The 14,054-nt window shown below is 35.4% G+C and overlaps 1 protein-coding gene across 1 annotated transcript; it reads left to right on the forward strand.

Moving 5' to 3' along the window:
• Positions 1 to 2,582: 2,582 nt before the first annotated feature.
• On the forward strand, positions 2,583 to 11,047 carry LOC131954176 (prohibitin 1). The gene is made up of 6 exons (XM_059317715.1): positions 2,583 to 2,740; positions 5,487 to 5,648; positions 6,061 to 6,203; positions 6,616 to 6,732; positions 6,837 to 6,932; positions 9,508 to 11,047. The coding sequence occupies exons 1-6, from the start codon at positions 2,656 to 2,658 to the stop codon at positions 9,718 to 9,720; spliced, it is 816 nt and encodes a 271-aa protein (XP_059173698.1). The 5' UTR covers positions 2,583 to 2,655; the 3' UTR covers positions 9,721 to 11,047.
• Positions 11,048 to 14,054: the final 3,007 nt, after the last annotated feature.

Genomic DNA, 14,054 nt, shown 5'->3' on the forward strand with positions numbered 1-14,054 from the left:
TTAATATTGAGACGAATTTTCTCGTGTCTAATTTAACTGGACAGAGAGGGTTTTTTTTGTCTACAGTAGAGCTTGTGTTTTATTTTAAAGACCGAAAACATTTTTTATAAACATTGTGTAACAATATACGTATTAAATAATACTTATTAATTTATTAAAATTGTACATACTTCTGTTAGTTCTACAGTAGCGTTCTAAAGCAACACTTCAATGTTTTAATTTTATTTCGTTTTCTTTTTCTTTTCATTTTGCTGTTCAGGCTACCTGTTTCAATATTTGCTTTTGTTCCGTACAAATCTAGTAAAGTACAGGGGTATTCGCACTGTTAGCGGTAACGCGATGTCATCAAAGAACTATTTTCACGGAAGAAAGAAAAAAAAAGTTTTTAAAAAGTTCTTTTGATGATAAGTGTTGGTCCTTTAGTTCAGCATGCATGAAAAAAGATTCGCTGGGAGCCGTTGCGGACCATTGAAAAACATAGCTCGATCAATCTCTTTAGTAACTCCCTCTTATGCAAAGCGTTTATTTAACACAAAGAATTTAAGCACACCGTCTTCAAGAAACTTTTTTTTTTAATTGTCATTAACTTTTAAAATTGTGCTAATGTATTAATTTTCGAGCTAAAATTACTAAAATGATATTATAAAATCATGTATTCATAAATAGACCTTCTCCTTGTAAGAATAACAGTTTGGTTCAGACATCTTAATAAATTAAAAAATATAAATAAAATAATTATCCATAAAGATTGTTCACACATCTCAGCAATAAAACAAGTTCAGGTCAAAACAATAGCAAAGAAGACTATTCTCAACAGTAAAATAAAATAAAATTGAATTAAAGTGATTTTTTTTTATCTTTTTAAGACGAGAAGTGTGTTAGAAAAAAAAAGTTTTACAGCTTGTCTTAGCATCAGGTGACTATGTGTGTGTGGAGGGGGCGTAGGCATTATAAGGAGTAGCACTCCTGAGATGTAGTGGCCTTGGAGTGTGTGACAAGTGCGGGGGTGTGCTGGTGTTAAGAAAGTGTGACGTCACACCACTGCATTTTAAATTTTCATTTCTTTTAAGCGGAATTTCAAGAGCAATTTTGAATTTTAAGGATATTTTTTGTGATAAATATTTTATTATAAAAAACACCATTTAATGTGTTCAATCTTGGCCGCATTTGCAAAAATGTATGCATCTAATCAGTGATTATCATTTTTGTTTTCGGTAAAATCAACATCACGCAAATTTATTGGTTATTTCCCCTTACGAAAAAAACTAGCCAAAAAACTAATTCAGTATTTGTTGGTATGGGGGCGGGGTAGAATGATGCTACATTTTGACGTCTTTAAAAAAGTTGGGGGGGGGGGGGTGGGATGAGGATATACACACTCGAATGGTTCACTTTAATTCACTTTAATTATTCAATATTAACACAACGTTAAGATCAGTTAACTGTGTTAAGTTATGTTTAAATTGTGTGACAACGGGGTAAGGGGAGGTAATAGAATCAGCCTCAAAAGCGCGATGTTGCTGTTGCATGTCAGTAGCAATATTTAGACAGCATTGTCAATTATGAAGGGGACTGCACCGCTGAAATTTAAACACGCACCGGGGGTGCACTTGAAATTTTCGGGGGGGGGGGGGGGCGGACAACAATTTCCGTGTGGGGGGGGGGCGGACACTGTCAAAAGTATATAATTTCTATATAAATTCCATTTCGTTCGGGGGGGGGGGGGGTAAACTTTCTTCGGGGAAGGGGGCAGTGCCCCCTTCCCCGAAGATATGCCTGGAATAAACTCTGACATCACCACTACAAAGGGGGCACTACAAATAGACATTTATGTATAAAAAAAATATTATAAAAGATAAAGTCTCTCTTTAGACCTAGCGATCAGACAGATATGGTAGAGTTAATGTTTCTTGACCTCGACACACAAAGGGATAGTGTGGTCAGCTTTCCCCAAGTTAGGTAGGCTACCCATTTAAAGCTGGGTGGACTCAGTGACGTCCTGCAGTCACATGTCCGAACCGAAACCCGAACTGGATACCTTCCTAACCTTGCAACATATTATTGGTATCTACTTGATCCACACTGAATCAATAAGTTAAATCCCCTTTAATCTAAGAAACACAACTCTTTTAATTTTTGTTTTAGGTGACAAGTTTTTTTTTATGATAGCCTCCCCTAAAAAATCAAAAGAAAAAATAAGTAAATAAATATCGTTTTTTTAACGGCTGGTTTGGGGGAAAGGTTAAATAGTTTAGGTATATAGGCTTACAATAGTTTCTGAAGATGTTTGTTGTTTTGTTATGTAGCGTTTGAAAGGGTAACTGGCTATCAGCAGACCTACCCACACCACATTCTTTCATTCTTTAGCTAAATAAAAATGGTGATGCGTGCTTTGTTGTTCGAACTTACCACCAATAAATACACAATTTCGTTTCTTGGTATTACTTTTTTTTTGCTAAATTTCTGAGATTGCAATATGGAATAAACCTTATTCAAGGAGTCAATTTATTATAATATTTTCAAAAATATTATTTTTGTTGTGTTTTAGTTAAAGTGTTAAGGTACGGTAAATAGAGTTTAAAACAATGGAGCTGCGCATGTGAGAACTCTTCCATTTCCGTATTTTCCATGCGTCGGTTTCATCAGTGGTAAAAAATGTCACGGATTTTCAATAGCCTCGGAAAACTTGGCCTCGCTATTGCTGTAACAGGAGGAGTTGTTCAATCAGCCCTTTACAATGGTTTGCAACAGATCTTTTAAGCAATGTGCAATAAAATTTATTTTTCTATACGCTTGGTTTAAAACCTACCGAGTCCTCTCTGTACAGTAGTGTAGATAGGCTTTTTGATGAGAATTACAGAATGATTTTTTTTATTAAAAATGTATCAATAATAGCTAGAACACTAGTAAACTAAGCTAATTTAGCATATTTTAACTTTCTGTGCAAAGTCATTATTACTGAAAAAAATTCCAAAGTCAGGTCAGCCTGTGGCACCCTCCACTGAACGTGACAGAAGGAAAAAAAAACTTCACCCGTGACCTTCATTAAAACAGAATTTGCTTTTTTATTTTTTTTATTTTTGGTAAACATGTGCTTAATCTTACCCAATAAGTGATAAAAATTTGAAAATTAATTTTAATTACAGTTGTAAAGTAAGATAAACAGCTTAATAAACACATGCTTTCTTGAGGGGGTGTGGCCCGGGTGTGGCACATCGCAATTATAACTTTATATTTCTGTGTTTTATGACTATATTTGTTTACAATCAGCATGCTATGTTTTTAAAATTGATAAAGGGTAAGTATACCAAGTTACAAAATCTGCAATCTAACTAATAATTCATACTTTCAATTTAAAAAATAATAAAAACGATCATCAACGAAGAAAGCGTAAACATTCTATTTTTAGGTGTGACATAAAAAACAGTCATAAATCTAGCCAAATGATTGGATTCTTACGCGGCACACATTTTCCCGCGCCTCGTTTTCACCAAACAAGAATATAATAAAATGGCATTATTACTTACAGCATGAAAAGCATTGTTGTCAGCCTAATTATATTAAACAATTCTATTTTTATTTGATAGTAAAGATGTTATAAAAATTGGGTCTAATAAAAAAGTTATTGGATAACGCACCTGCTTTAGTTTATTCGACTTGAAACGCAAGCTAAGTAAGCGTGACTTTCTCTCGACGGCCTCGTTAAATACAAATAAAGAAATTAGGTCAAAAGTACATCTGGGAATTCTTAAATAACAGACTGAAATAGAAACGGATAGTTCCGATGTCTAAAATTAACGATGGCCTCGTTATTATTAGTTTTATCCCTCTACCGTTTAGTGAAAGCGAAACTGGTCGCCATTTTTGGTAAGCGCATGAGCCATGAGATGGCTTCAAAACAACAAACCCGGAAGCTGTGAATCGAACGGCCTAGTGTAGAGGTCATTCTCATTCCAACTCAGTAAAACTAGATTCTAGGATTCTAGAGAATAGAGATTTTGTGTTTGTAATCTAGGATTGCTAGATCTAGTAGTAAGGCTAGATCTAATAGATTCTAAATCTATATTTAAAATAATTCTATAATACGAGACGCGAAGTGTTGCAGGGCAATAAAATGCCCATTTAGAAACCAAAATGACTACTCCGAAGATTTTTCTCCCCAACGTCTCCACTTAGTCATTAGTCGGCAAAAGATAGCTCTGCGCATGCGCAGTGACCTAGGGTTAGGGATAGAATTAGGGTTAGGAATAGAAATAGGGTTGGTGTTAGGTAAGGTTTTGCTGTTGTAAAGACACGCATGCGCAGTACCATCGAAAACATCGCCGCAATGGCAAGTCGTAGTTTCTCTCCATTGCGCATGCGTATCTTTTTCCGGCTAGCATCGGCCTTTAGTAATTTGGGGTAAATTACTAAAAAATTGTGAGACGATGTGAATGTTTTAGCCCAGCAAGAATAGAATGAGCAAAGCTAATGCAAAAATTTAATATTAGTAAAACAATATAATAGTTACATTTTCAGATAGAGGCTTTCAATTTGATTGTAGATCACTTTGAATTTTTAAAATCTGACCATAAACAAAAAAGTTATGAATTGTTTAGTCATTGAAAAATAGCAGTTTCGGACAACCGGGATAGACCATGAAAGAGGAAAAATACTGGGAGGGTATGGACCAAATTTTTAAGAGTTTTCCACTAAATGTGGTATAAAAGGTAGAATACTATCAATTGATGTAATTTTCCATAGTTTATTGTTTTTTGGCAGTTAGGCTTATTTACGAACTTCTAAAAATTAGGAAAAAACAACGGAAATTACTTCTTCTGAAACAGCCCACACACGCATTCTAGCGTATTTAAAGCTAGGCCTATTCAATTGTTTTAATCCCTGTTGTGTGCGTTTATTTTTAATGCTTTGCAAAACATCTAATTAATCAGAAAACATCTTGGGTCCAAATAGATACAGCCTGTGCTAATTCCAAATTTTCACCATCGTGATTACCCTCTCATGTTTTCTTGTTAGCTGGAGCAAATCCTAACACCTAGGGGTTACTGGGAAATCACATTGCTTTAGTTATTAGTAGGCAAATAGCATACTTCATATCATGAATAATTGGAATATAAGATTGTTTGGCATGTCAGTTTAATATGGACTTAGATAGTCCTATAGGGCCTATACAATTTTGGGGGAATATTTATACCAGTGTTCGATAAGAATCCTCTTAAAAAAGGGGTTTAAGTTTACTAGTAGTTAACTAAAATACACACATGGCTTGCTAATGTCAATGCTAACCCTGTCCCCAACCCTAGTCCTACCATACGCCTAACCCTAATTTCTAACCATAATACTAGTCGAGATTACAATACTACTAACAACCTAACACACCTATTTTATGGAAGAGTTTATTATCTGACATGGACATCTAAAATCATCCCATATAGCTTAATTTTACAGTGCCAACAGAAAACTTAACCTATGTTTTTTTATTGCAGTTGATGGTGGTCAGAGAGCTGTTATCTTTGACAGGTTACGTGGTGTACAAGATGAGGTAGTTGGTGAAGGGACACACTTTCTCATCCCATGGGTCCAGAAACCTATTATTTTTGATATTCGTTCTAAGCCAAGGAATATTCCCACATTTACAGGCAGCAAAGGTTTGTTTAAATTTTTTTCAGTTGATTACAGTTTTGTCATTAAATGGACAGGCAGCAAAGGTTTGTTTAAATTTTTTTCAGTAAATTATAGTTTTGTCATTAAATGGACAGGCAGCAAAGGTTTGTTTAAATTTTTTTCAGTAAATTATAGTTTTGTCATTAAATGGTAAATCTTAGCATTGGGTGCAATTTACCAATAATACACAAATTCTATCTATCCTTTTTGCTCAGGTGTCTGATACTATAAAATATTAAACATTCTCTAATGTATTAACGTTCAGCATTTTTTTTCCTGTTCTTTCCATAAGTAAGGGTATTTTATTTCATGTTAATTTTCTTCATAGTACATGCAAATAATAGTTACTGCTCAGATATTGGTGTAAAGTAAATTTGAAACACTTTTCCATTTCAGATTTACAAAATGTGAACATCACACTAAGAATTCTCTTCAGGCCTCAAGTCCCAGCTTTACCCAAGATCTACACAAACCTTGGTATTGATTATGATGAGAGGGTCCTGCCGTCCATCACAACAGAAGTTCTAAAAGCCGTTGTTGTAAGTAGTTCAATTTCATCATCATCATCATTCCTTTGTGGCCCCTGGGGAGCAAAGGGCTGCAACCACACATCTCCATCGGACTTGGTTTCGGGCTGCCCCCTTTATCTGTGTCCATGTGACCCCAGCTGTTTTCGCCTCTTCTTCAACCGTTCTTCTCCATGTCTTTCTTGGCCGGCCCACCCTTCTATTTCCCTGGGGATTCCAGTCCAAAGCATGTTTTGCTATGTTTTCTTTTCTTAATGTGTGTCCGATCCATCCCCATTTACGGGCCTTGATTTCTGTTTAATTTAGCAGTCCAAAATCTGTATGTGGGTAGTTAAACAGCCACGTCTGAAAGGTTTTTTTTCATCTGGTTACTTTTCACTGTATGGTTTTATCTTCATTAACCACATACATTATCAAATTTCAGGCCCAGTTTGATGCCAGTGATTTGATAACACAGAGAGAGCTTGTATCAACCCGAGTTAGTGAAGAGCTGACAGAGAGGGCGTTACAGTTTGGTCTTATTCTTGATGACATTTCTTTGGTAACTATTCTCCCTGAGTTAACTTACGGGATCTTTATTACCTGTTTTATTGCCCATATGTAAATTTTTTGACACAATATTCAGGCATATTTTATTTTCTTCAGACACATCTAACATTTGGAAGAGAATTCACAGAAGCTGTAGAAGCCAAACAAGTAGCCCAACAGGAAGCAGAGAGGGCTCGTTACATTGTAGAAAAAGTGAGTACAATCCATTTTTTCCCCCATCAAAGTATGTTCTGCTAAACCAAAAAGTAAACTATGTACAATTTAAAAAATTTAATAAAACCAATTGAAAATGTGAAAATTTATAATAGTGTTATAGCAGCTGAAGTTATGGTTTTATTATAACAGGCGAGATATTAACTAATATAAAATCAACTGAATATGCTTGTATCTGTAGTATTTAATTAGTAGAAGACGATTTCAGTACAACATATGCATTCATAAAGTAAAGTTTCCCTTTCAAACCTGACGGTCTATGGGGCAAGTGAAGTAGAGTTCACTTGTTTCTGTGACCTCGGCATATCTAGAGATAGTGTGGTCAGCACTATGCCCAACCGCCTTTACTTTCCCTAATGTGAGGTACCCATCAGAGTTGGGTGGACTCAGGGACGATCTACTGACTTGGACCCGGATTCGAACTCGAGACTTACGGGTTAGCAGTCCAGCTCTCTACCACTAGACCACTCTGTCCCACTATTGCATTCATACCCCCCTATTTAGATGTCATTACCTCCTATAGTATTGTAATGTGGTGGGTGGGTTTCTATATGTACACAGGGTTCGTACGCAGTCTGGAAAGTCTGGAAAAAGTCTTGAATTTCGAAAAGTGAATTTAAGACTTAAAAAAGTCTGGAAAATCGCTAGTTTTTGGGCAGAATTTTTTAAAAGTCTGGAAAAAGTCTGGAATCTAGTTTTAGAAACAAAACTTCGTAGTCCATATTTTCCAACTTAAAAAATTGCTAGTTTTAAGTGAATTTACTCAAATTTTTTTCCCCGCGCAGGTTTACACTATGTTGTGACGTTTTTTCGCTGGTTCGCAGAAAAAATGCTCAGTTACTACGTCATTGGGAGAAGAGGGGAAGGGAGGGAAGAGATATTTTGTGGCACGACTGACCGTGTGAATGTGTTACAAGTACTTACAATTGTCGTTTAATGAAAGAATGATCGCCGTCATGATTGTTACCAATGTTAAGCTCTCGATTTTACCCGCTATTTTTTCATCGTTTGAGTTTGCATGCAGGCAGTCATAAAAAAAAATTATGGGGGGGGGGGGGGATGTGTGAGTGGTAGCTTAGATATAATTTATCAGTCTGTAAGGCGTCATCCATTTATGACTTACAACAATTTTTCGGATTTTAGACCCCCCCCCCCCCCTTCCCCACTCCCCCGCCCTCTGTCCACACCGCGTTCACTTACTTTGGATTAATATTAACATTTATAAGATTAATAAGTCGCAAGGCCTCCTTGGGTTCATACCTGTATTTCTGTTTGCTTCAGCTTAACAAAGAGGTACTATTTTTATTTAGGAGTCGTCCATAAATGACGTCACACTCCGGAAAGTCGGGAGGAGGGTTTTATAAAGTGACGACACGCTCTCGCAATAATGTTAGGGCAGATATACATACCGTGTTTTATTTACACGCTGTGATGGTTTTTAAAACACCAGCACAGTCTTCTCAATTTTACTTTCTACTCGCAAGATAAAAGTTTTATGTTTGTTTTAGAATGTAATCACATCCATGTGTACGTCATAAATGGATGACCCCTTTAATTTTAATCCACCTTCCATTAAACTGTTTTTGAAATCTTTGCAAATGCTGACGATTAAAGTTAGACTACCCCGCCCCTCCTTGTAACATCGGTCACTTGTGTGAACTCACCGTGACCCCAAGTGCGTAGTTGGTACCGCTTAGTAAGTAGGGTGGGGGAGGGGGTATAAGTCACAGCACAGTTCATGTTATGACGTATTAAACAGGCATACTGAAGTCTAGACTACTATGACATCACAGTGACCCCTTCACCGTGTAGTGTCTGTGGGGGGGGGGGGGGGGGAAGAAGGATACCGGCAACTTTTTTTTATTGCAGACCCGTTTCTCAGCTACAAACAGTGAATGATTTTTTTTTTTTTTTTGCTCCACATTTTTTTTTTACAAGTAGCCTATATTTATTTAGGCTACTTAACAAGAGCAGACCTAAATTAATACATTACATTATTCTTTAAAGTAATTAACTCTCACTATTATGCAATACCATTTTAATGATGGTTTAATTGAAAACATAAGCAATTAGATTAGGAACAGATTACATAAGTCTAATGTTGGAAACAAAATAGCTGCATCATTTTAATCAATTTTTTAATTGTTAAAATTTTAGGTAGGGTGGAGTAGGCAAACTTAGAAAAAAAATGTTTTTTTGTCAATTTGACTAGAGAAAGTTCACTATGAATATAGCTCAATTGCCTAAAATAAATGTCAATTTAGTATAAATAATTATAATGACAGTACAAATAGTGCATTTTAAAAAAATTATTCGCTAACACATTATCTGTCTAAAGTCTGGAATTTTTCCAAAAAAGTCTGGAAAATGTCTGGAAAAAGTCTGGAATTTCATTTTCAAAAAGCAGTACGAACCCTGTGTACATGTATGGGACAATCTCTATTACTAGATCTTCATCCTATCTTGTCATGGGTGATGATAGTACCAATACTTGTTTTCACACTGTAAGTTTCTGTAACTCTGTATTGAAGACATGTAACTTTGTTTTCTCTAGGCCGAACAACAAAAGAAAGCTGCCATTATATCAGCTGAGGGTGATTCTAAAGCTGCAGAGCTTCTAGCTCAAGCTTTTGGCAAAGCTGGTGAAGGTCTGGTTGAGCTGAGGAAGATTGAAGCTGCTGAGGACATTGCCTTCCAGCTCTCAAAGTCCAGGAACATTGTGTACCTGCCCCATGGTCAGCCTACACTACTCTCACTGCCTGAGTGATTTGGTCTGTCTTCAATTGCTTTTTGTTTATTATTATGATGTGATAACAATAGGATTAATTCTGAAAGTTTCTGATAGTGTACTACATTGCTACTGGATAAGCTTTTCTTTACCGAAATATAAAGTTTAACTACTTATAAATCTTAGTTATTACAGTTTACTAACCATTAATGTCCCATTCATTCTACCAAAACTCCACCCATGACGGCCCAATGTAAGGAGCATAACTCTGTATGATCAAGTGAATAGTTTCACAAAATATTTGTTTTTGTCTAAATGAAATTGAAAATTAAGATAAAAACTACTGCTTAATGTTGGGAATAAACCTGGCTTTCCAACAGTATTAAATAGAATATATTATATTCGGTACAAGTACAGAATAAAAATAAAAAATGTCGGAGAAAATTCAAAACAGGTCATTTTCGGTAGTCAACTTTGTTTATTTTTGTCTAAACAACTATGCATCGAATTTAACAGTTAAATATCAATTTGATTATCTTTAAGATATATAATTCATAAAATACATGCCTAGATACGTTTAGAGGCATTATTTTATTTTATTTTTAATATTAAATCAACTAAAAATTGGACAGATGAGTCTAAAATTTCGAGATGGAAAGAAACTATTATTTTTTATCTTTCAAAAGCGCCATTGAAATTAGAACACCGGAAAAGGATGGTGAAACTATCCGACTTCCTGTTTAGTTAAAAATTAGGATTTGTAGGCCAAATTTTAATGAAACAAATTTAATTTTTCTATGAGTATTGTAAGCGGGCGGCAGCGGGCGTTACGGGACATTAACGGTGTCGGGCGGCAGCGGGCGTTACGGGACATTAATGGCTAATATTATATTGACGTAGAAAAGTTGGGGAAAAGGTTAATTTATTAGATTTTTATGAGTATTTTTATTAAATGTCTAAGAAATGTAACTCAACGAATGATGGTATTGTTAAATTAAAGCATCATTTCTTGTCAATCTATAAAAAAATAATTCAGTAATTGTTTTCCTAGTTGCTATATTCCAGGTAGCATTAAAATTTTTTGATGACAATGAGTCACTGATTTGCATAGTTCAATACATCTGAGTGTGGTAATTAGTGTTAAGCTGCCTAACAAATTGGCTTAACCTACACATCTCATACTCATACTAGAATTATGTTTTAAGCTAGTTGTTCACAGAAAATCTTTTGCTGCCTGCCTTGGTTTGGAATAGAGGAATTCGTGTATGTTCATAGAAATTTAGCTTTGACTACAAGTGTTACATGTTGACTGATTGGCTGGCTGTAAATCAGAGTTTATTTGTGTTCATTTTGATAAGAAGATTAAATGTAAGTTTATAATAGATCCTGTTCATGTTTATTTTTTAGCGCAATTTCCATTCTGGAGAATTGCGTTTATTAACCCGTCATTTCTGGATGTATGAATGAATGGATGGATGTGTGTCCGCAGCTTTAAGTCGTATCTCCTCCTCAACGAAGCAATATCGATGACTAGGTCCAAAAGCAATTATGTTAAGCAAGTTACGATGATGAACATAGGCCATAAAAATTACGGGTTTCTTTCATGGATTTCCCGGAAAAGCCAAAAAACCTTAAAAAAAAGCAGTTTTTGGCCCATATCTCGGCAACCAGACCACTTAGCGACTTGAAACATGTACCAATCGATTCCTGCCATAATTTAGAACAATATTGCCGAAGAAAGTTTTCAAAAATATCCTTTCGTTCGGTCACAAAAGTTTTTTTGAATTTATTAAAATTTGGACCGAATTAGTAGGCATTTTATGCAACCACACCACACGCGTCATCAAGTTCAATAGCTGCGCCATCACGTTCAATGGCTGCGACGTCACGTTCGGTAGCTGGGCGCGCAATGGTTTTTAGTCATGTTACTCTATTGTAAATAAAACATGTAAAATACTGAAAAAAAAATTAATAAAAAACGTTTTAATAACTAACCAATGGTTTTACTAACCCTGCTCTTGATTTACGCTACGACAGAGCTATTTTTAGATAACATAAGGAAATTGCGCTTAAATGTCACTAGACTTTTTAATTAACTTGTTTGATGATTAAGTAGCCTGCTGCATAAATTTTTTAGACTTAATTTGTGTAAAATATGATACCCCTAAAAATACCTCCCTCCCCATCTCCCATGACTAGTTATAATTTCAGGAAAATATGATACCCCTAAAAATACCTCTTCTCTCCCCCCCCCCCCCCCCCCCCAATGTCACATGACTAAAGTTGTCTATTTAATTTAATTGTAGCTAAGGCTACTTTCAATTTCTACTTTCAATTTTTCAAAAGCCTATAACTTGAGTAGTTTCAGATAGATAAATGAAATTTCACATGTAAGTAAAAGATCTAATTCTCTGCCTTCTTTCAAATTTTGAGTAATTTCTGTTGACCGGAAATAGATTCTAGTAATTTTCGCAATTTCCAATTTCTCAAAAAACGTGAATTTATAAAGTACTAATAATATTCCGTGCTATTATGTACATTATATTTGGCGTTCACTTGGTTCGCAATTCTTTTTTTTACTGGATTCTATTCTTTTTTTTAAAGTATTTAAAATGGATTAAAAATCATGTCCATATCCCGAGTTGCCATCCCCTGTTGTTTCATATAAGAATATTTGAGAAAGTTTAGGGGAGATCACTCCCGGTTTATTTAAATAGGGTTTGTATTGAAAGTCTCGTTTTCTCTCACTTTGAATTAGCCAGGAAGAGATTTAGATTTTCAAAGAAGAATTCTATTGCATTATCTTAGATATGTGTGTGCAGTCTTTAAAATAGAGGCTCCAACAATTAGAACAACATAATATTCTATTTTCTATCTTTATGATATATCCAATATCAAGAAAAGACACCTGCGGATTAACTTACGGACTGCCAACATTTAGAAACGTCGTTGACGCATAACGCTAATAAAGGTATTAATGATGGTCTTTGAAATTAGCTTTAAGTAGTAGCTCAAAGGCTTTCAAAGCCTATTTCACCATTATGTGCTTCTCTTTATAGTACAACCAAAATTGGAAGATTGTGAGGGTTCGGCGTGGTCGAGTCTGTAAAGCTCATGGTTGCTAAACCGAACAGTCTCGAGTTCGAACCCTCGGGCAGATAAGGCTCGTTAGCTGGGGACAGCCACTCTTCTAGGAGAGACAACTGCAAAATCAAACAACTGCTGCCTTGTAGTTTGTTCTTGGTTGGACAAAGGCTATGGAAGCAAATCCAAAAAGAAAAGCATAACCAGTTGACACGCAACGCTAAATTGTGTTGAAGGCGTGGTCGAGTCGGCAAAAAGCTCATGGTTGATAAATTCGAACAAAGTCTCGGGTTCAAACCCACTGGCAGATAAATCTCGATCCCTTCAGCACTAAAAATTAAGAACGAAGAAGAAGAAAGGAAGAATGTGTACCGAAAGTTATTTCCTTAAGAATACTAACACTTCCACAGTGAAGAGCGCAGTTTTTCAAAATTGAATTTAATTTACACGACGGAACTATTATAACAGGTATCAAGTTCACATTAAAAAAATTCACAAAATAACAGAAAATAATCACAGTGGAAGGCGTCAGGAATCAGGTATACGTATATACACTAACAAACTCGTAGAGGTTAGGTTTGACAGTCAAGTTTAATCTCATGTATTTCGCTTCTCCCTTCACTTTCTTGCTCCAGCCTTCAACTGTCCACTCCATTCATTCCTTTACACCTCCTTTCTCCCGCTCACAACACACCCGCTGTCACTCGACCAGTCGCTTCCCTTGTACCCTCGTTCACTCCGTACAACAACATACACGTCAACATACCCGGCCTCGCGTTTCGCTATAGAATATACACACACGCAGTGATCCGTCCTATGTATACACCTTTCATACACATCACCACACTCAGGGAATACAGTCTGAAAAAGTCAGTTTGTTTTTGTGGAATGTTTTCCAAAAACGACAATCACATTTACAATCTACTTTAAGTCTGCAATGTTTCTCAGTTATATGTACATCAAGTTTATAGTCCATTGTTAGTAGTCAGCGTATCTGAATGTTATTACAATCAAATTTACAAACATCTGCTTGTTTATAAAAATTCTTTAACATCTAAAACCACCTTTAAAAATTCTTTGACACTTCTCTTAATATTATTCAAACAATATTTCCAAAATAAAGCGTCCTAAACGTTGTTCCACTGTTGAAACAATTTACGATCCAATGAGATCTTATATAACTATCTTTGTATCCTATTTTAAAAATGAGTAAATCTGCAAATTTTTTATGCTATTTCACTTTCACCCTAAAACATTATATCAACTATAATGGTAATTTAAAAAAAAAC

The sequence above is a fragment of the Physella acuta genome, unplaced genomic scaffold (assembly GCF_028476545.2).
Source record: "Physella acuta isolate Inbredline_101_S28 unplaced genomic scaffold, ASM2847654v3 ptg000978l, whole genome shotgun sequence".
Lineage (NCBI taxonomy): Eukaryota > Metazoa > Mollusca > Gastropoda > Physidae > Physella > Physella acuta.

Bases quoted from the DNA above. Each gene is read 5' to 3' on its own strand.
- LOC131954176 (XM_059317715.1), top strand. From the start codon at position 2,656: ATGTCACGGATTTTCAATAGCCTCGGAAAACTTGGCCTCGCTATTGCT. The intron at 6,204-6,615 runs GTAAGTAGTTCA...ATCAAATTTCAG, and splicing joins AAGTTCTAAAAGCCGTTGTT to GCCCAGTTTGATGCCAGTGA. The intron at 6,733-6,836 runs GTAACTATTCTC...TATTTTCTTCAG, and splicing joins TTCTTGATGACATTTCTTTG to ACACATCTAACATTTGGAAG.